Below are 22,912 nucleotides of genomic sequence, written 5' to 3'. Positions count from 1 at the left end.
GATATTATTTCTAAGCGAGGTATTTCAAAGCTTTGGACAACTATTTGGACTATATTCGTTTGGGAGATTTGTAAGTGACGTAATTTGCGAGTTTTCAGCATAAGGATTCGACAACGATGGAGGTGGTTTCAGGAGTTTTACTAGTGCTATCTTTTATTATAAATGTTAACATCCCTCTTTTGTTTACTCTGGGATAGATTTGTATAAAAATATGGATTCTATCTTTTTGTAGTTTGCTTTCTTCTCTCTCGAAGTCGTAGACTTAAGTGGTGTAAGCTTTGAGTATGGTTGTTTTGCCATTTCACTACTAAATTGTTTAAAATTAGTGACAAATTTTAGCGACGGATTGTAAATCACTCGCAATTGTCTGATTTACCAACCGATATACCGACGGACAGAGTCCGTTGCTAAATGGATACACATTGGCGACAAATTATTCAAAATCCGTCGCTAATGTGCATAGGTTTTTGGCGCCAAAGTTGGTGCCTAAATTTTTTTTCTGATTTGGAAAAAGAAAACAAAACACACCGTTTTATTATGTGACTTATCGACGGATTGAGATATCCGTATAGTGACGGATATCTCAATCCGTCGCTAAGTCACCCTAGATGAAACGACGCGTTTCATTTGGGTTGAATTTAGTGACAGACTGAGATATTCATCGCTAAATTCAATCTAAATAAACCGCTTTATTTTCTTTTCCTCACTTACTCAGATTCTCTCCCTCACTGACTACCCTTTTCTCTCCTCCGACGATTTTCTCTATTTCCCGCGATTTCTATCTTTTCCTTGCTTCCGTCTTTTCTCTCTATTGCCGCCGAACCCAGGAAGTTAAAGTTTCTGCCGCTGCCGTCTCTCCTCTCCCTCTCTTGCCGTCTACCTGTTGCTGTCTCCTCTCCCTCGTAGTCGTTCCTCTACTGCAGCCGGTCACCAAATTTGGTAAGTAGTTTATTTATTTGACTTTACTAATTGATTTCGTTAATTAGTTTAATTATTTTTATTTTTTAAAAGAAAAAGGTGGCTTCCCACATTGTCATCACCGGCCACCGACTTGCTGCTTCTAGTCAGCTCAGTTGTCGCCCGATGCTCTGCCTATGGTAAGTCCGCTGTAATTTGTTTAATTAATTGTTTATTTAATTATCTTTTATTGGTATAATTAGGTTAATGATATTAGATTAGGTCAAATAAATTTAATTAAATTAGATTGTTTAATATAGTTTAGGTTGATTTATTAAATTATTTTTGTAAATATAGTTAATTAATTTTGTTTAATATATAATTTTTTTAATAATTTTATAGTTTACTTTAATTGTGTTTAATTTTAGTTTAGGTTAATTTTTTAATTTTATAGTTTGGGGTAATTTTGTTAAATTGAGTATAATATATTTTTATAGTTTATGTTAATTGTGTTTAATTTATACTTTAGGTTATAATTTAATTTAAAAAATGAGATTGTAAATATATAATTTATGTGAATTGTGTTAGTTTATATCTAATGACTATTTAGTTAAGGTTAATCTAATTTAATTAGTAAGCTTAATTAGTATTAGTGTTATTACATCAAAATTAGGTTAATTTAATTTAATTAGTAAGCTTAATTGGTTTTTAAATTAGTATTATTTGGTTACATTTTAAATAGTAGTCATAATTGTAATTTTAAAAAATTGATATAATTTGGTGTGCTGGATGTTTTTTTAAATGCATTGTTTGATTACAGGCTTTCCCTGAAAAATGGGTGATGCTCATTTCAGGGAAAATGCTGCCAGATTTTTGTTTAAAATGTATATATAATAACAATTCGAAAAGTATTTGAAATAGTTATTTTTTTGGTGTTTTAAAAAATTGATTTGAAACTAATAATGTAGGTTTGTATCCCGTTGACGATTGTTGATAGTCATTGTTGTCAGTTTGCGTTTCCTTTTTTTCTTGCGGTTCTGCTCTTCAACAAGTAAATGTTGTTGTTTATTATTTTCAATTTTGTTTTTTCACTTTATTTAGAGTATGTAGACTAAATAAAACTAAAACAAACTAAAAACGATTTTATTCACACCAAATAAAATCTCACCTAGCCGTAGAAAATTCATCCCGTGTCCTCAAGAGATTGAACGATACAGATTGTACGTGTGTACAGTTTGCAAAACTGGTGTCTACATAATTCAATCACGGTAAAATATATGTGTAGATAAGGTAGAAAAATATATTTGGTAGTTATCCGTTGTATATTCTCCGGGTGGCTATATCTTATATATGCTGCATAACGCTATTTTCTAATGAAATGTGTGTTTGGCGTTATTCAACATATATTGGATAATGCACTTGGAGAACTGCGCAGGAAGGCTGTCAAATATTTTTCTCCGTATTTATGCATATATCGTGATCGTATTACGTAGACCAGTTTTGCGGATGGGATAAAGCCCTACCTTTTTAGCGGTTAATTATATTGACTTTTCTATCACCGAGTATTTATCCCACATTAATGTACGTGCTATAAAAATAAATTCAGACAACAGTTGGATGTATAATGGGAGACTAGTCAGAGGGTTGTTGACTAAAGGGTACACTAGTAACGTTAGGTAGTTTTTGAACTTTATTATGCAACACCCCGAGTGTATGAGTGGGGCTAAGATTAAATGCCCTTGCCCTAAACCTAAATGTCGGAATACTTCTTTTCGATCTGTTGATGTAGTGGATTTACATCTCTACACAGACGTATTTATGAGTAATTATTACATCTGGACGCACCATGGTGAAGAAAATAGGAGGGTTGAAACGCTTAATAATGTTCTACAAGCTGATAGATGTGGGAGCATAGAAATGAAGGTGAGGGTTGCAGTTCGATCCGGAGAATGGTTACTGATGCTGGTGGTCCCAAAGTATGGACGGAAGAGCCTCAGAATGCAGAAGCTCAGAAATTTTATATTATGATGCGTGCGACCGAAGAACCCATATGGCCTGAGAATGACAGACATTTCGGTTTGTCTGCAACCATAAAATTTATGGAATTCAAGTGCCAATTTCAAGCATCTGAAGGTCTGATGAATGAAATGAGCGAGTTTGTACAACAACTGTTGCATGAAGACAACAAGTTGGCGAAGAATTAGTATAGCATTAAAAAGCTAGTCAGAGGTCTGGGCTGCCGGTTGAGGTTATTGACTGCTGCAAAAATATGTGTATGATATACCGAGGAGACGATGCGGGTTTGACGGTGTGCAAAGTTTGCGTCCATGAAAGGTGGAAACCAGCAATAGCGGGTAATTCCAAAAGAAGAAAGACAAATGTGCCTTTTAAAAAATACATTACTTTCCTACAACCCCAAGGTTGCAGAGGTTGTATACTTCAAGGGCTACAACTAAGCATAAGAGGTGGCACGCTGAACACGTGATGGAGAATGGTATGATGAATCATCAATCTGACTCGCCAGCTTGGAAACACTTCTTGGAGTTACACCAAGATTTTGCAGCTGAAGTTAGAAATATCATACTTGGGTTATATACGAATGGGTTTCAACAGGTTGCTCGATACCAGGTGAAGTCGGGAACAGGTTGCTCAATACCAGCACAGTATCCAGAGACATACTGACCACTGTTAAAGGTCGGTGGTTCCGAGAAGGGCACGCTTGGAGGTTTTTGACAGAGGAGTCTATTTCCTTTTATTTTGAGGAGTTTAAGGTAATTTAATTAGTATTTAGTAATTTTTGTCTATATTCATGATAATAATTAATTATTTGATTTTAAATATTATGTTAACACTTTTGCGGAAACAATTCTTCTAAGAGGATGAGTTCGAGGATGGCGTCATCTGAAGTACCTTCGAGAGGCATGTTGCGAACCAGTATTCTGACTTCATGTCCACTATGAGGACTACTCATGTGAGATATGTGAGCATTCTAGTGGCAATGTGGGACGCGTGGATGAGAGTTCGGGACATCTAGGAAGCAACAAGGGAAATCAGAGCAGGCACGGGCCAACGAGATGAGCGAGCCCTGCAGACTGGGTAGTGGACCGATGCGACATCGGAGGTTCGAGGTCTATTTTTAAGCATAAGGCAGTTATGGTATATCTCATCTTTTAACTATTACTATATTTTCGTTTATCGTATTTTGTTATATTACCTTAGAAATTATTTCATTTGACTAGTAGGCTGCGGAGCTGGGGCGTGAGTTGACTCATGCTGAACTGCACAAGCGGACCCACACCCTGAAGGGTAATCTGATGCAGTTTGTTGATGAGCGAGCGAGGATTGCTGCTGTAAGTAAATCTTTACGTTACATATCTGAATTTTATTGATATGACGTTATTAAGCAGTACATTTGTTTGAATTAGTTATAACTAGTTAAATGGATATAGCATTATTAAATAGTTTGATTAAGTAGTTCAATATTTTTAATTAAGTAGTTAAATTGGTTGAATGTAAGTGACATGGTTGTTGGTATGCGTTATTTTATGTTTGCAAGATTTCCCTGAAAAATGGATGATGTCCATTTTATAGACAAAATGCTGTCGTATTTTTATTATAAGTATAAATTTAAGTTTAATTTAGATTAATATTTTAATTCATATTAAACTAATTGGATTAATATTATTTCTGTCGGAGCGTTTTGAGCAGGAAATGCAGGCGGCCACACAGACGGCCGAGAGGAGCACAACCTCTACTCCTGTAGACCCGGACCAGATTTATCTCACTGTTGAGGGGGTGAGGAAACAACGTATTTACAGGTTAGGCTCAGTTGACTCTGTGTATGTCGCCTCAAAGCGGGGTACTTCTAGTAAACGGCCGGGAAGCTCTTCTTAGATTGTGGCGCCTGGCGCCGAGGAGAGGATTTGTACTAACATCATTGCTCGTCTTGGGGATACGATCCGTGATCAGATCCAGGTTACAGTTGCAGCAGCGATGCAGCAGCGGGCCCAAAGAGGTGTACTCCCCACCCCTCCGCCCCGCCCCCGCCACCGCCTCCACCCACCACTGATGGCGGTGTCCCATATGATGACGACACAACATACTTGTAGTGTAGGGTCGATTTAGCATACAGTTTATGTATCATTTATTACATTTATATATATACTCAGCGGTTTTATATAGTTTTTATGTTGTTTAGCTTAATTGCATTTTCATGAATTTAACAGGGTTTAAAATTAAATAAAATTCCGAAAAATGGAAAAAATTTGGCTGGGAAAAGTCAATTTACCGACGGATTTTTGGGTTTAGCAACGGATTTCAGTCCGTCGCTAAACCCTTCTTTTGTCATGAAAGATTGATTTGACGACGGACATGAATTGTCGCCACATTCCGTCTGTAATACCCCGTAAATTGTTAAGATACTAGGACGTGCCACTTATCCGAAATTAAGAAAGTTTGGATAAGGTGATCGGGAATGAGAATCAAAATGACAAGTATTGTCAGAATAAGTGTATTAATTGGATCGCGGAATAATAAATTTTAAGCAAAAATTTAATATTCGGAGTGATTATTGGCGGGACTAAAGGGAAGCCAGAGTAATTAAAATAAAATAAAGTATAAGTCTCGAGATAATAATTTTCACGTCAAGGTCCGTGAAATATTTTTAAGAAATTATGGAAAAAGTTTCATAATCTTTGGACGTCGTTTAGTTAAGCACGACGGTTAATTGAGAAGATGAGTTAAAATATAAATTAGCCACTTTAAGGACTAAAGTGGACTTTCAACCACAAAATTCAGAAGGAAGTTGTGTTTTAATCTATTTTCTTAAGATAAAAAAATAATATCGATAAACTGGTTATCGATAATCATTAAAATGAAATATTGGACGAAAAAGTGCAAGTTAGCTCAAAATAGAATTTTGAGCGTTTTTGGCCAAAATTGTCAAAATAAATTATTGGAAAGTGAAGTTATAAGATGTGAGACTAATATTATTTATTTAGAAATAAATAATATGAAATTAATCGGACCTAAAAGATTTAGCGTTCGACGGACTAAATTTGACGACTGAAAAGTTATGGATTAAAGAATGAGGAGGTGGCAATTTTAAAGATTTAAGTGGAAATTATCCAACAACTTTCTAAGTAAGTTGTTGACTTCCTACATCCATCTCTTTTCTAATTATTCACCAATTATTCATAATTAAGAAAGAAAAGAAATGAGAGAAAAGAAGAGGAAGCCATGGGAGATGAGGTTTTGGAGCGTTTTTGCTGAAATCGAGCTACGAAGCTCGTTTTTCGACCAAATTGGACGATTTTGGTGGATATAGATTCAGGACTCAATCCTCTACTCAAGGTAAGCATGAATTCATGAATTCATGGTGACAAATTTGATGAGTAAAGGGCTGTTTGTTTCGGCAATTTCATGAATTTATGGTTGAATGTGTGTTTGATGATTCTTGATGTTTAGAAGCTTTGAATTAGGTGTTTTAATGATTGAATGGTGATTAATCAAGGCTGGGATATTAGAGAAAGGTCATGGCCGAAATATATTGAGCTTTTAATGGTTAAAGTTGATGAAATATTGATGATAATGCATAGGTAATTTGTGGTATAAAAAAGTATTGATGTTTGAATGTTTGTTGTATGATGATGATGAGTTTGGATTGTGAGTTTTATGGTGAAATTGTGGATGAGCTAGGATTAAGATAAATTGATGAAAAATGGATAGGATTTCGGTAATAGGAGTGTTCGAATTGATTGACGAATTGTGACCTGTTTAGAAAATGTATATGGAGAGTCGTAGTGATAAAACGTTGTGCGTTTGTTTACTAGGCTCGGAAAGGATTCCGGACAGCCATGCCCTACCCCTACTAGGCAGAGGAATGCATATGAGCTTAATGGGCAGTCCTCACGCGCCGAGTACGGAAGCATTCATCAATTAGTAAATTCGATGGGCGACGGGTCGAGGTAAGTTAAAGAATTTAGTTCGACATTTCGAGTTTGGTTATTGAATTGAACTTTGGTGTGATTAATGTTTAAGGTATGTCACGACCCAAAATATTGAGCCGCAACCGGCGCTAGGGAACGAGAGTGGTAGCTCCGGAACCCGTAGCAAGCCTTAAATCACTATTAATTTTTCGCAAATAATAAACAAATAGCATAAAGCAACAGAAGCAAGTATACATAACATGTATACACAAACATTTACACTAACTGTTCCGTTATCCTCGCGGGCTCTAGTTACCGTACCTCGTACGAACTGGCCTCGCGGTACTATATACATCAGTTAGTGTATCCAACATATCACTGGCACCTAGTGCCGTGCACAACATATAAACACGTAGCCTACAAAAAACATGTAAACCGGACAGCAAGTAATATGTACACTCAATGTGTACTGCTGTCTAGACTACGACTCTGTCACACGGGACCACTACTGCAGCGTTCACAGAAGTCAGATACTAAACATACACAGCTGACTTCTGGACTTCAAAATTGGCCTCTAGCTAGGTCCACATACTAAGCACCTGAAAGACATCAAAGGTGAGGGGTCAGTATTTGGGAAAATACTGAGTGAGTTCGCATTTACTAACGGTATTATTATAAAACATAGCATCGCATCTCAAGAAAACAATAATATAAAACATATAGACAGGTATTTGATCCGTACGAAACTAATATCCTAGCATGCGACACATCTCTCGAATAATCATATATCATTCAACCCAATCGTAAATATCAATTGCGAGTCCAACTCGCTGGTGGCCCAGCCACTAGATACGGGGACTCCAGACTACACCGTAGCCGAGTGCTCACTCGTATCAAAATCATATACCTAATCGTAAATTTCATAATAATCATCAGCTCCCAGCTGTGTCAAGTCATTTCTCAAATGCAAACATACTAGACTGACTCAATACTGGTGATAACACAGCCTATTGACACCCAATAGGTAGCTAGTTTCTTCGGATCGCATACTAGTTCTCGTATATAGAAATTGATAAAGCATATAACATTTCAATCAATTATATATAATGCGATGCGTGTAAACAATATATATATCTATATAAAATGACTTTATATATATAATACACGAAAGTAAAGTGCAACTCACAGTGACCGCAATCCAATCAATAATGTGGTCAATGAAATGATATGCCTTCGCTATCCCGCGTCTACTGACCTCTCTGCTCGCTGACACGTCTGATAAATAATTAACGTTTATTGATTAGATGTTAATCTCGTATTCCTATACATATAATACTTTTAACTTTTAGGATTTAATTTCATTTTATATTTATTTACGTATTCGATGTCTCTAGTCGTAGAGATAACTTAGCGAATACCATATCTCATTATTGAGAATCGCTTAATGTTCTTGACGTTTTCCATTATTGTTATTTATCTAAAACGTCGAGCTAATTTCGAGATTAATGATTCTCAAAGTCCGAAACTCGTCCTTTAGAGTCAAGTTACTTAAAACGTCAAATACCTAGGTCAATTAAAGTTTGCATACGCGTAGAGGCGAGTCAGGGTGCACGGGCGTGCCCTTTGGTGGGTACACGATCGTGCAACCAAGTACACGTTCGTGCACCTCAAGGGTACACGTTCGTGTACTTTTAATACACGTTCGTGCACCATGAAAAGTGCACGTTCGTGTACTTCAGTACACGATCGTGTACCTTGCTAGGTGCACGTTCGTGTACTTCTAGTACACGTTCGTGCACCCGTGGTGCACGGTCGTGCACCACGTGCACAGCCCCGGAAATCAGATTTTCCGGGGTTTCTCCACGATCCCGACGTGCTAAACATATCCACGCTCAATACCCATATCTCGGTTTCTTCAAAAACGCCATAATAACATCAAAAACGTCAAATTCACTATCAATACGCTATTTCATTAAAACAGCCCACTAAACTCAAATTTCAACCATAATTCTCGACCTATCACCTCAATTTGATGCCCGGAGATGGTAGACCTTTCAATTCCTCAGAAATCGCCGCGAAAATCGCTCGAATCGGACGTCGAACGGCGAAACGGCGGCGAAACGACGGTATCGTCGATATTTTTCTTCACTTCTCTCGATCCTTCTGCCTCCTCTCTGATTCATATCCTTTCCTCTATATATATATTGGCTAAAATTCCACTTTAATCCTTGTTCTTTTTGTTTCTTATCATTTATCCTTTAAACTTTTCTTTTATTCAATTTAATCCATAACTAAATCAATAACTTCTTAAATTATTACCTTTACGTATTATTTATATCCGATAAATAATACAAAGCTCGATATTAATACTTTTTCGTCAAAATCCAAAATTTCCATTGTCGACACAAAGTGGCTAAATTACCACTTTGGTCCCTGTACTTTATTTTGGACTTTTCTTGACATTTTTCCTTTTAATTCCAATTCTAACTTTAGAATTGAAATATTAACCTTAATTTTCTCATAGTTAGTTTCTCACAACCGACCTACTTGAAACTTATTTATCTTAATTTTATCAAAATCTTTCCGATTTCGCCACTCTGGCGAATCTAAACTGGACACGTGGTCCAATTAGATAATTAAATATTTTGGGGTATTACAAGGTACTTGGCCCTATTCTAGTACAAAGGTTTATGATATAAATGCTAGGGTCTAAGGTTCCGTTAGGCTATAAGTTACGAGATAAAGTTTACGCAAACAAGTAGGACGTTTTGCAGAAAACTGTTCTGCAAAATAGCCATGTTCCAAAGGCTATATCTCGAGCTATATAACTCCAAATTAAGTTCCGTTTGTTGGTAAGGAAACTTAAGGATGTTATCTAAATATTTCTAAGTGTAAGTGTCTGCAACATCAGAAGGTAAGATGTTCATTTTGGACTGAACATTTTATTCTGCAGTCTGCCCTACACTTGTAATCAGCTTTAAGGAAATAACTTCGGAGCTAATTTCCGACACCTTCAGGTGCTAATCTCAGTCCGAGACCTCAATAAAAAAATTTAGGAGACGTTCTAAAATTTAAGAATGTTAAGTTTGTTTAGAGGTAGGACTGTTTTAAATGAGCGGTTTCGATAGCGAAGTTGGCTACAAATTATGTTTTGGATATTTAGCATATAGTTAGAATGTTAATAATTTAGGTTATTATCGAATTTTTGTAGACTCGCCGAGGCGACTACTAACGGAACACCGAACGTGACGAACTATATTGCTTTATTAGGTTTACAAGATTTTGGATAGCAAGTGATGAGTTTACAGTCTACTTTTGCGTGTTATTAATAAAAGTTATTCATTTTGTTTATTATTATTATTATAAATGCATCGCATGAAATGTTATTATATATAATGATTATTATTTTTATTAAATGTTTATTCTTTTTGAAATAAAACTAGTATAGTGATCCGAGGAAACGAGCTACCTATTGGGCGTCAATAGGCTGTGTGATCACTAGTGTCCGGGTCAGTCGTAGAATTAGTGTCGATAGATGTTTGTATTTGAAAATGTTTGATTTGAGCTCGTTACATGATGATCATGTTTGTGATTATGAAATGGAAGGAGGATTATGTTTTACAGATACGAGGTAACTCGGTAGATCTGGGATCTCGAGACCTGTATGTAGTTAGTAACTTGGTTGGACTATCTCGGAACTCACACCTTGGGATTAAGCAGTGGCATGAGTAACTCGGTTGAACTATCTCGGGACTATGCCACGTGGTAGCGGTAACTCGGTCGAACTATCTCCGGATTGTACCACTCGGATTAAAATGATTTGATATAATACTAAAGGATACAATATGAGTAGGATACAGATAGGAAATAGTATGACTTTAAGATTAAGGTTTTAATCAGATCTAATACTTGATATATACTATGTTCATCTATATATGTTTTGTTTTAAATGCGATGTTATTTTACATAACACCATTAGTAAACGTAAACTCACTCAGTATTTCCCAAAATATTGACCCCCCTCATAGTGTTTCATTTCAGGGTCATAGTAAAGGGTGTAACAGACTTCTATCCTTGTTCCAGAAGTTCGGATTTTGTACAGAATCAGTAATATTGCTGTAGTCGAGTCCTAGTAAGCTTGTAATGGTTTGTCAAACGGTTTTGAATATATAAACTATACTCTGATATGTATGATAGATTTTGAAACTGCGCTTTTAAACCGTTTGTTAAAGGTGGAACGGGCTGTGCTAGATGTGAGACATCGCACTATAAGACCCAGGTTCTTATGTAATGGCTTCAGGTTTTGAATTAGACGTTTGTGTACGTCAAGAATGTAAAGGCTTTCGTGGAAATGTTTTTGTATATGATTATGGTTTTGTTTTATCAATTTATTCGCGAAAAATTTATACTCATTTTAGGCTTGCTACGGGTTTTGGATACGAAAATTCTCATTTTCTAGCGCCGATCGCGGTTCGAGATTTCGGGTCGTGACACCGTCGCAACTTGGCGACAGACTATGGTGACAGATCATGTTCGTCGCTAATTGGCGATGGACCAGACCGTCGCCAAATCAGTCGTTGTCCATCGCCAAAAGCGTCGGTCAACAACGCCTTTAACGACGGACGCTGCCCATATTCGTCGCCAATCGGCGACAGATTCACTTTCCCCATCACTAAATAATTTAATGACGGGGTTTTTGCCGACGGATCATTTCCGTCATCAAATCCGTTGGGAATATGTTTCGCGACGGATTTCAGCCTTTCAGCGACGAAAAAATTCATCGCTGAAAGGCTATTTTCTAGTAGTGTTTCTTATGACTTCTTAATAAAGCATTTATTCATAATAAAAAAGGTTAATATAAAATAAAATCACAAACTTTACAGGTTTTCTCATTTTAATCACGCAGTATAAATTTTCTCATTTTCATGCACGAATTATGACTTTTTCTCAAATTCATGCACGGTACTGAGGTGGCACTCATTCATTGGTGTAAAATGATCTCCACCTCAGCGAATTGCACCAATGGAGCCGTGACATCTCAGCACCGTACATGAATTTGAGAAAAAGTGATAGTTCGTGCATGAAAATGAGAAAATTTAAACTACGTGATTAAAATGAGAAAACGTGTAAAATTAGTGAACTTTTATAACATTAACCCTAAAAAAACATATACAAGAAAAATTGGTCTCTTTATAATTAAATAAGTTACTACTTTAATGTCTCATTTAGTATCACATAGGAGTATTAAATTTATAAGTAAAATATAAATTTTAATACTGGTATTTTAAATTATCAAAAAAATATTAGTATTTTTAATTAAAAAAATATTGGTATTCAATGTATTATTATTATCATTATCATTATTATTATTATTATTATTATTATTATTATTTAATTTGGCTACCAAATATAATAAGATAATTAGGTAGTAACTAACAAATTTTAAAATTTAAAAGACTTAATAATATTTTAATTAATATAAATTGATTTAGTGATCAATAACTATTTATTTTTGAAATAATGATAATTTAAGATAATTTTTATGTAAAAACATTATATTTAAATTAATGAATTATTTATGAAAAAAATTCAAGACTTAAAAAAATCTAAAAATAAGAATATCTTATACAGAAAATTACAGTTTAATGTGGCAATACATTAGTTTAGTATTTAAGAAATAAAAAAAAACATAAAGGACTAATTTGCAATTGTTATAAACATTTTGTTATAAATAATTTCATTTATAATTAGTTTATTTTAAATATAACTAATTTCACACAAAACTTAAACAGAAAATTCGTGCATATTTATTTTTCAAATGTTGCATTTTCCTTATTTTCTTTATTGCTTTCTTTCTCTCTTGTAAATTTTGGTTTGTATTCTTCATGGTCTTAACCAAGTAAAACAAGTTTTTATTTATCATTGCAGGCCAATTACTGTTTTAAGTGCACTTTTCGTTGTTTGCAGCTCCCTTTTGGATTACAATTTAAAATATAAAAAGCTAACTAACATAAAAATCTTCAACAACATGCAGCTGGCGAAACAAAGTTGAAATGCACAGCCTTATAAATACATAGAAACCACAAATCAATTACCACAGCACTTAAATATAGATCACTTCCATCAATCAATCTTCATGGCCTCGAAATTGTTTTCGACCGTAATTTTATGTGTATTAGTTAGTTTGGTTTCGGGAAGTGATCCAGATATCATTACGGACTTCATAATCCCAGCAAATTCTTCAGCTCCAGCAATCGATGGAAATTTCTTCACGTTCACAGGACTACGCAGCGTAGTTACTGGCGACGAGCCATCAACCTTTACGGTGACAAAAGCTAGCATGGCAGAGTTTCCGGCTCTAAATGGGCAGAGCGTATCTATAGCAGTTCTTGAATTCCCTGCAGGGGCAGTCAACCCACCCCACACTCACCCTCGCTCCGCCGAGCTTTTGTTGGTGGTAGACGGGAGCCTTCAAGTTGGTTTCATCGACACAACAAACAAACTTTATACGCAAACACTTCAACTGGGTGACATATTTGTGTTTCCAAAGGGTTTGGTGCATTTTCAGTCGAATTCTGATCCGAAGCAACCTGCTACGGCTGTCTCCGCCTTTGGTAGCGCAAATGCTGGCACTGTTTCGGTTCCTTTAACTGTTTTTGGTACCGGCATTGATGATAACATCCTCGCAACCGCTTTCAAAACTGATGTTGCTACCATCCAGAAGATCAAGGCAGGTCTTGCACCAAAGGCTTGAAGTTTCAATTCTACTTTCAATAAAATTGATGGCTTTCTGCTATCATTCCAATTATTTTTCTCTTAACTCTTGTTTCACAACATATTTGTCTCTAGTTCTCTTCATTAATAAAATAATCGACAAACATAGTTAATTCTACATCAATAGTGCAAAATAATAGTTTCAATTAGCAATAAATCAACAAATTAATCAAATTAAATTTCAAACGCTTAATCACAAGAAAATACCACATATTTACGAGTTTTATCAGTTATATCCAAACTTTTATAATCGGCATATTTAGCATGTTTTAGCATATTTAATACCTTATATAACCATTTTTTAAATCGAACCAATTCTTTTACCAATATATCAGCCATACTCGGTAGAGCTGGCCATGGGCCGGGTCAGCCCGTGAACCGGCCCGGAACCGGCCCGGTCAAACCCGGCCCGGAACCGGTCAAACCCGGAACCGGACTAAACCCGGCCCGGAACCGTTAGTTAGACGGATCCGGGCCGGTTCCAATTTTTTTGAACCGTGAACCGGCGGTTCCGACCCGGAACCGGCGGTTTAAGGGTCGAACCCGTTATTAAAAAATATTTATATATAAATATATAATATTATATATTTATATATCTATATATATTAGTTTTATTATATTGTATTTAGTAATATACTAATATTAAATTATACATTTATTAATATATTTTAGTAGATAATAATATGATATTAATAATAAATTAAATAAATATATTAATATATTATATTTATTATATACTACTAAATGTTTAGTAACAGACTAACAGTGTAATGTGTAACACAGTAGGCATTGGCTCATAGCAAATGGCCAAATGTCAAATGGTCTTTGTGACAATTTTTGCAAATATTGCAAAGATTGCAAACGGTCCACTGACCGTTTGGACCGTTTGAAATCTTAAGTAATAATATTAATATTATAAATATTTATTAATAGTATATTTTAATTAACATATATATTATTTAATGTAATTAAAATTTAGATATTTAAATCTTATAAAAGATTTTATAAAGATAATAAATAAGATTTAATAGCTCTATAAAACTCACTACACTAATTTATATTTTTACTACAATTATTCTAACTATTTTATCAATTCTCCAATTTCTTACATTCTTAAATATTTCGATTTAATTTTTAAAATTATGGCAAATTTAAGTGAAAACTATGAAAATTTTATGGGAGAGTTACAAGATGATTATCCAAATAATCAAGATGAAGCTTATTGTGAAAGAGTTATGGATGAACAATCGCAAAATGTTCCAATTCCACAAGAAGAACAAGTGCAAAAAAGAGAAATCCAATCCAATATATTCTTGGTGCACTTTAAAAAAAAAGAAAAATCGGATGGTACTATGGAAGCTATATGTAACTATTGCGCTCAAAGTTACAAACATAAAGTTGGAGGTGGTTATGGCACACTACAACGACATTTGAAGAGTAAACATCCAACACAAATGGGTAATCAAAAGTCTCAAACGCAAATGTCAAGGTATGGAAATTCCTCTTCTTCAATTTTATTTAAATATTCCGATGAAAAAAATAAAATAGAATTAGCTAAAATGATTAGTATGGAGCATTTGTCTTTTAGCTTTGGTGAAAAAGTAGGTTTTATTAATTATTGTCAAAATGCTTTAAATCCTTCTGCAAAACGCATACCTAGAAATACATTAAAAAGAACAATTATCAAACTATATCAAGAAGGAAAAAATGATTTAAAAAAATTCTTTTTAAATTTTGATGGGCAAGTCTCAATTTGTAGTGATATATGGAGTGATCATTGGCAAAAACATCTTATATGGGAATAACTTGTCATTGGGTTGATGCAAATTGGCTTTTATAAAAAAGAATAATTGCATATAGAATTTTTAATGAACGTCACACCGCCAATAATATTTTTCGAATAATTCAAAATATTTTACAAGAATATAATTTAGTAAAAAAATTATTTTCGGTGTCATTTGATAATGCCGCGGCAAATACCGCTTCAATTAGTGATTTGCAAAATATTTGTCAACCGAATATTGGTGGTAAATTTTTTCATATTAGATGTGCATGTCATGTTTTAAATTTATGTGTACACGATGGTATTAAATCACTTGAAATATGCATTGCTCCAATTAAAAAAGCACTTTCATATCTATGGACACATCCACAAATAATGAAATCTTGGTTTAAATTTTGTAAAGAAAATAACAAAAGACCTAAAAAATTTCCAAGAGATGTTCCGACTCGTTGGAATTCAACTTATGAATTACTCAAAGAGTCATATGAATATAAACAATTATTATGCACTTTTATTTCTAATAATGTAGATCAAATTAATTTATTTCCACAAAATTGGAGTGTTTGTACAACACTTTTGGATATGTTAAAAGTTTACTCGGTAAATTGCTGACATGACAACACTCTCATCCAACAAAACCTAATAACAAAATGCATGATAATTAAACCAAAGTCAAACTTAATTTTAAATCAAATTAATTAATTATATCATTATAAAAGTTATATATTAAAAATAATTAATATTATTTCATTAATTAATTTAAATTAACTTAAAATTCTAATTAATTTAACTAAATTTAAATAAGCTTTTATTTAAATCAAATAAATTTATTTATTATTAAATCTCAATTTATATCGAGATTCACATTAATTTCGAGATAAAATCAATTCTGGCATCCTTCGTTTCCGCCGCCGCCGTCTCGTACTCCGGTTACCGTCGCCTTCTCCCTCTCCCACAACGGCCGACCACCATTGTTTGCCTTCTCCAAATTGGAGAAAATGAACAGATCTCCTTGGAAAAGACGAGCAGACCTAAATAATACCAAACATATCATTAAGCATAATACCAAACATATCATCACTATCAAGATCAATTGAAGAAAGCCCCATTTCGTCTGTCATGCCAAATAACAGTCATACCGTTTTCTTCAAGCGCTGATATTAGAACATTACATTGATGTCATAGTTTCGTAAGAGAATTATGATGAGGCTTGAATACTATAGATAAAAGGCCAAATGACCAGAAAATGCCAAACCTTTTATGAAAGTTTTATAAAAATTCAAATCTTTCAATTTTATCAAATTTGTTTTAAAACACATGATTTCATTTCAATAATGTTCAATTATATAATTTTGCTCATGTGACGCTGATGTGGCATTGCCACACATCAGCGTCACATAAGAAAAATTGTGTAATTTGACATAATTGAAATGAAATCATGCATTTTAGGACAAATTAGATAAAATTAATAGATTTGGATTTTTGTGAAACTTCCATGAAAGGTTTTGTCTTTTTTGGTTATTTGGACTCAATAAAACCATAAAGGTGTCTAGCTCTGCTTGTCTGGACAATCAAAAACTAGTTTCTCAGCAATTGAAACCAAGAATGGTCTTGTAATCTCATCTTTTTGTTTTTTAATTATAATTAACTCATTTTGTTGTTGAAATTAATCAAATGGCTAGTCATTAATTTGATTGATGAACAAGAAAATTAGTAACTTTTTAAGTGTTTTAGGTGGGTGTTTTCTTGAGTAATTGAAAGGAACAAAATTAATTTACCTAGAACAAAATCAATCGTCTTCTCCGAGCAGATATGTTCGTCTTTCCCATAGAAGAAGACGAACAGTGGTGGCCAGCCGTTATGGAAGAGCGAGGAGACGGCGGTGGCCGGAGCGCGCTAGGGCGACGGCAGGAGCGGGAGCGGAGGATTTCCGAATGTAAAATTTCGGAATTAATTTTATCTAGGAATAAATGTAAATTTCAAGATAATTTGAGATTTAATTAAATAAAATAAAATTTAGTTAGAATTTTAATTAATTTTATTTAATTAATTAAATAATTTTAAATATATATGAATTTTATAATAGAGAAAATTATAAAAATATTTTAAAAAGTTCCCAACATTTTATGCAGTATATTTTTTTTGGACAACTTATCAAGCGGTACCTTTTTCAGTCAAAATTTCATCAGCACGTGATGATATCAGTGTGCATCAGCAGGCCTGATGCGTGAATATTCACAGTAGTGCACTGTTATGAATAGTGAGTGCACTAGCACTGCACAGGACTGCTAGTGCGCTGTTCATATCCTATATATAATTGTTTTTGTTTTTTTAAATAAAAAATAATAATTTACTTATATAATTATTAATTAAAGTATATCAAAAAATGTTACATAAGTTTTAATTTTTTAAAATACAAATATATTAAATTTAAAAAATTTAAAAAAATACACAAATGATACAATTTTAAAAATTATAATTTAAAAAATTATTTATCGAATATACTGTTAATATATACCGAATACGGGTTTAATGTATAAATAATATATTTACTATGTATAATTATGTATCAGAGATATATCTATTAAGTATATTTAAATATATATATATATTATTTATAAATTATGTTGTAAAAATATAACTATCATGTACAAATTATTTATCAATGATGTATCCAATTAATACATTTAAAAAATGTTTTAGAGATGTATCAAGGATTTATCAAAGATGTATTTATTAAGTACGTTTAAAAAAATGTATTTGTCGTGTATAAATGTAGTAAAAAAATATTTGTATTATGTATAAATTATATATTGGATATATATCAAATATGTATAAAAATATATGTAATAAAACTTTTAAAAAAGATGTATTAAAAAACAAGAAAAATGGTTCGGACGATCAAATATGTATTGAAGATATATCAAATATGTATCGGAAATGTATCCAATATTTAAGTACGAGATCTGAATTACATTTAAAATAAAAAAAAGTATCATATTCCATATTTTCAAGTATAAATTAAAAGGATAATGTCATAAAAATTTACCGACTTTACACGCTTTTTTATTTTAATCACGTCGTTTAAATATCGTCATTTTCATAAACGAACTACCAATTTTTCTCAAATTCATACATCGTTCAAAAATTAAGGAAAAATTGTTGACGTGTCATTATCCGGTTCGTTATGGCATGTCACTATTTGCTGTCAAATCAACAATTTTTATCGGATTTTTGAACGATGTATGGATTTGGGAAAAATTGGTAGTTCGTGTATGAAAATGATTATTTAAACGGCGTGATTAAAATGAGAAAACGTATAAAGTTGGTGAATTTTTATGACATTAACCCTAAAGTAAACCTCATCACCGCCATTGTTGATACTTTGCGAAGACCCCTCTATCGTATTAACTATAATAAATGTATCAAATATGTATAAAAAATATAATCATAATATAAAATTTTGACAATCATCGATTCAAGATTTTGAAAAATAATTAACCCTCCTATGCGTCGTTTAACTATTTATTTTTTATTATAATAAATTTATAATTATCTAATGTATCGAAAATGTATCTGCTCTATCAATAATTCTATAGCGCCGGTCTTGATTTTAGATTTAAAAAAAAAAATTAACTCACCTACGTGTCGTTTAATAATTTTTTTATAAATAATAAATCAATAATTATTTAATATATCTGAGATATATCGAAAATATATCAGAGGAAATACAACATAAAGGTACAATACGACATAATGGAAATAGGACATAAAGGTAGCATACTACAAAAATGAGGAATCGCCACCACTACTACCATTCTTTAATTTCAAAATTATGACCAATTCTTCATTAGAATCCACCTCTGTACTTGAATTCTCAACATTATCACTACCAAGATTTAAACTTTTCCCTTCATTTTTAGCACTATCAGAACTAAAACCTATACCCTTTTCAGAGTTCAAAGACAATTCAAGTGCTTTCTTTTGCATCAACTCCAACATATTCAAAAATTCAAGTGCTTTCTTTCACATTTGACTTTGGACTCTTAAACTGATTGAAAAAAGCTTCAATATTTTGTTAAAAATCAGGCATGTTGTTGTTAGCAGTTTTTTCGTCCGTACCGATTTTTTGAAACAGGTCAAATAAAAGTCGCACAAAATGACCAAATATAAATCTCATAGAAACAATTCAGTCTATATTTTCACATGTCCAAGGACACAAAATCACATCCTTAAAACCCATAGAAATAAATTTTCTCCTTCCACCAATCTCATTGTCAGTTTTCACTCAAAAGCATCATCATCATCGTCTGGAAGAGGTTGAGCGGCTTATTGAGCAACGGCTCTTCCTCTTCCGCAGCAGCGACGACAACGTCGCCTACATCAGTGTTGGCATATTTGTGGAGCGAAGTTAGAGAAGCGATTTCTGCTTGCACAGTAGCTCTTCGCACCGAGAGGTTGACAGCAATTTCTAGGTTGCCGCGAGCACCGGCAGTGGGGTAAGGAGTGGAAGAACGATGGTGGTGGTGGCGGAAATGAGAGCGATGGTGGAGGATGGATGGTGGAGAAAGAAGTGTTGAAATATGTGCCTAGAATTCTAATAGTATTAGGATTCAATTATGGAGTATTTGGGTGAAGGATAACTTTGTTTTCATTGGGTAATTATGAAGTATAATCCAATTAGGTTTAATACTCGTAATATTATAGGAACTAATTTGTTCCCTATATATATCTTACCTAATTCATATTTTATAATTGTACCGAAAGACCCGAATACACAATGTAGATTACACATTGATGTGAATGGGGGGGGGTGAGGAATATAAGTTAATCCTAACCCTTTTTTGTTACTTCTTGTAGAGAGTTAAACACTTTGTGGGTATTTCTTCTTAGGGAAATATGTTCTCTACTTGATGATTCTCCACCAATTTTGTACTCCTTTTAATTATTAGTGGATGTCTCGATTCTTTCGCCCGTGAATGTACACTTTAACGCCGAACCACGTAAATCTCTTGTGTTTTTTATTATTTTGCTTTATTGTTATTTGTGTTAGATTCCATATTAAAACCAATTGGTATTAAGTGGAGGTGCCCAACCAATATATAAACACATGTCCACTCACACACACAATCAATGTGGGATTTTCCACCTTAACACTCCCCTCACGCGTAGCGTGTACGGGCCGAGCAACAAAGTCCCCCCTCACGTAAATCTCACGTGGGCCGGGCCAAACTCAAATTGTGTGAATGGACAAGGCTCTGATACCATGATAATCCAGCAGCAGAAAAAGCAGAAGAGATAGCACCTGGTAGAATATTTTGCATGGTTGTTTGAATCATTTGTTGAATAGTATCCTGTGTGAGATTGGAGGTAGTAGTGTTGGAGTTGACTGTATTCTGTTCTGGATGAAAACCAGAAGCAAGGAGAGCATGTTGATTTGTACTGTATCCTGTTCTGGCTGAAAACCAGAAGCAAGGAGAGCATGTTGATTTTGTTTATTCTTTTGTAACAATCGACATTCAATGATCACATGCCCTTTCTTTTTACAATAATTGCATTCATTCCTCTTCTTGCAATGGGACTGTATATGTCCATAAGCATTACAAAACCTGCATTGAGTTTTGTTGTGATCTCCACTTGATTGTCTCATTAGGGGCCTGTCACGAGAAGCTAAGAAAACAGCATCAACAGAATTAGTTTGAGCATCCAAATTAGCCCGAGTCCGTAATCGAGTTTCCTCTCGAAAAAGTTCACCCAAAATCAAATCAATATCACTCAGTCCCCGATTGATTATGTTGGCTCTAGCATTTTCAAATTCAGGTCTGAGTTTCATAAGAAATTGAAGCACTCTACTCCTATCTCTTTCTTTCTTTAACTCTTGAAAAGCAAAATTCTCAACAAGGTTAAACGATATCATGTCTAATTCAATCCATAGACTCAACAATTCAGAGTAAAAGCTTCTTATATCCTTATCGTTTTGGTTTAGTTTAACTATCATATATTCAATTTCAAATAATCTAGCCTGGTTTGTTGGAGAATATACTTTCTTAAGGTGAGCCCATATTGCACTAGCTGTATTAAAAGATCTCAAACTCAAAGCAATTTCTTTATCAACAGAATTTAAAATCCAAGTAATTATTTTTGCATTATCAGCCTTCCATTTTGCCTTTTCTTTATCATCAATTGGTTTACATAATGATCCATCTAGAATTCCAGAGAATGCTTTTCCTTCTATAAAAATGCGAAACTGAAATTCCCAAAGGGGATAATTTTTCCCATTAAATCTTACAGATATAGAGTCAAACTTTTCACAATCCATGGAATGACCAAAGGTATAGATCGTACCTGAAACTTGATGATTTACAATGGAGTTTGCTGATACCAAAACAGCAGTAGGTAACAAATTACCTATGATAATACGTTGAGATATGTACTAGAATTAAGGCTAAATAATAGATATTTGTCAACTATTAGGATTCTTACAATTTGTTCATCAAATCTATAAATCAGTACCCACCGAATGGTTTCGATTCCGTTGCGCATACCAATCTGATCATGAACTGGTCGCGACAATTGGTACCAGATATACAACAATCGATAGCAATGTTACAATAATTGGTATCAGAGCCAATTTGGTTTTCATATTTATTATAGATTATGATTATTATGGAAAAATTATTATTTGATAAATTTCGCAAGGTACAATTACTTGATACAAAGAAGATTAAAATGAAGAAGATGAAGCACAACAGTAATCATAATTTATTCAAGAATTCAAGGAAAAGTGAAAATTGTTGGAATATGTGTCTAGAATTCTAATAGTACTAAGATTCAATTATGGAGTATTTGGTTGAATGATATCTTTGTTGTCATTGGGTAATTAAGAAGTATAATCCAATTAGGATTAGTATTCCTAATTTTACAACTAATTTGTTCCCTATATATACCATACCTTATTAATATTTTAGAATTGTACCAAAAGACCCGAACACACAATGTAGATTACACATTAATGTGAATAAGGGGAAAACGGGGGTGTGTGTGATGTGAGAAATATAGTTAATCCTATCCTTTTGGATTACTTCTTGTAGAGAGTTAAACACTTTGTGGATTTTTTTTAAGGACATATTTAATAGAGATATTCTCTATTTGGTGATTCTCCACCAATTTTGTACTACTTTTGATGATTAGTGGATAGCTCGATTCTTTCGCCCGTGGATGTACGCTTAATGCCGAACCACGTAATTTGAAGTCAATTTCGAAATTATCAATGTATACCATAGAAAAAGTGGCAAAATGGATGTTTTATATTCCTAAAGATGTCAAAATAGACATTTAGTGCCACTGGCTTTAGGTTTTGGGCAATTGAATTCGTCAAACTAACAAATTGGCCCATAAATTTATAAGGCATAGTAATTAGTCCAATTTCTTATATTTTTATCACAATCTCTTTGAATTTTTATGCGTTATTTACAACAAACACGCTTCAGTCCTTCAAATTTACTGTTGTATATCAATCTAGTACACTTGA

General features: G+C 33.5%; 1 protein-coding gene across 1 annotated transcript; it reads left to right on the top strand.

Moving 5' to 3' along the window:
* The first annotated feature begins 12,847 nt into the window (after window positions 1-12,847).
* Window positions 12,848-13,650, top strand: LOC126659686 (germin-like protein 9-3). Its single transcript, XM_050353013.2, has one exon. The coding sequence runs from the start codon at window positions 12,961-12,963 to the stop codon at window positions 13,576-13,578; it is 618 nt and encodes a 205-aa protein (XP_050208970.1). The 5' UTR covers window positions 12,848-12,960; the 3' UTR covers window positions 13,579-13,650.
* Window positions 13,651-22,912: the final 9,262 nt, after the last annotated feature.

The sequence above is a fragment of the Mercurialis annua genome, linkage group LG8, assembly GCF_937616625.2.
Source record: "Mercurialis annua linkage group LG8, ddMerAnnu1.2, whole genome shotgun sequence".
In the NCBI taxonomy this organism is placed as follows: Eukaryota; Viridiplantae; Streptophyta; class Magnoliopsida; order Malpighiales; family Euphorbiaceae; genus Mercurialis; species Mercurialis annua.
Note: the sequence above shows the minus strand (reverse complement) of the source record. Positions and strands in the feature narration are given on the sequence as shown.

Excerpts from the sequence above, each read along its gene's own strand:
- LOC126659686 (XM_050353013.2), top strand. The coding sequence starts at position 12,961 with ATGGCCTCGAAATTGTTTTCGACCGTAATTTTATGTGTATTAGTTAGT.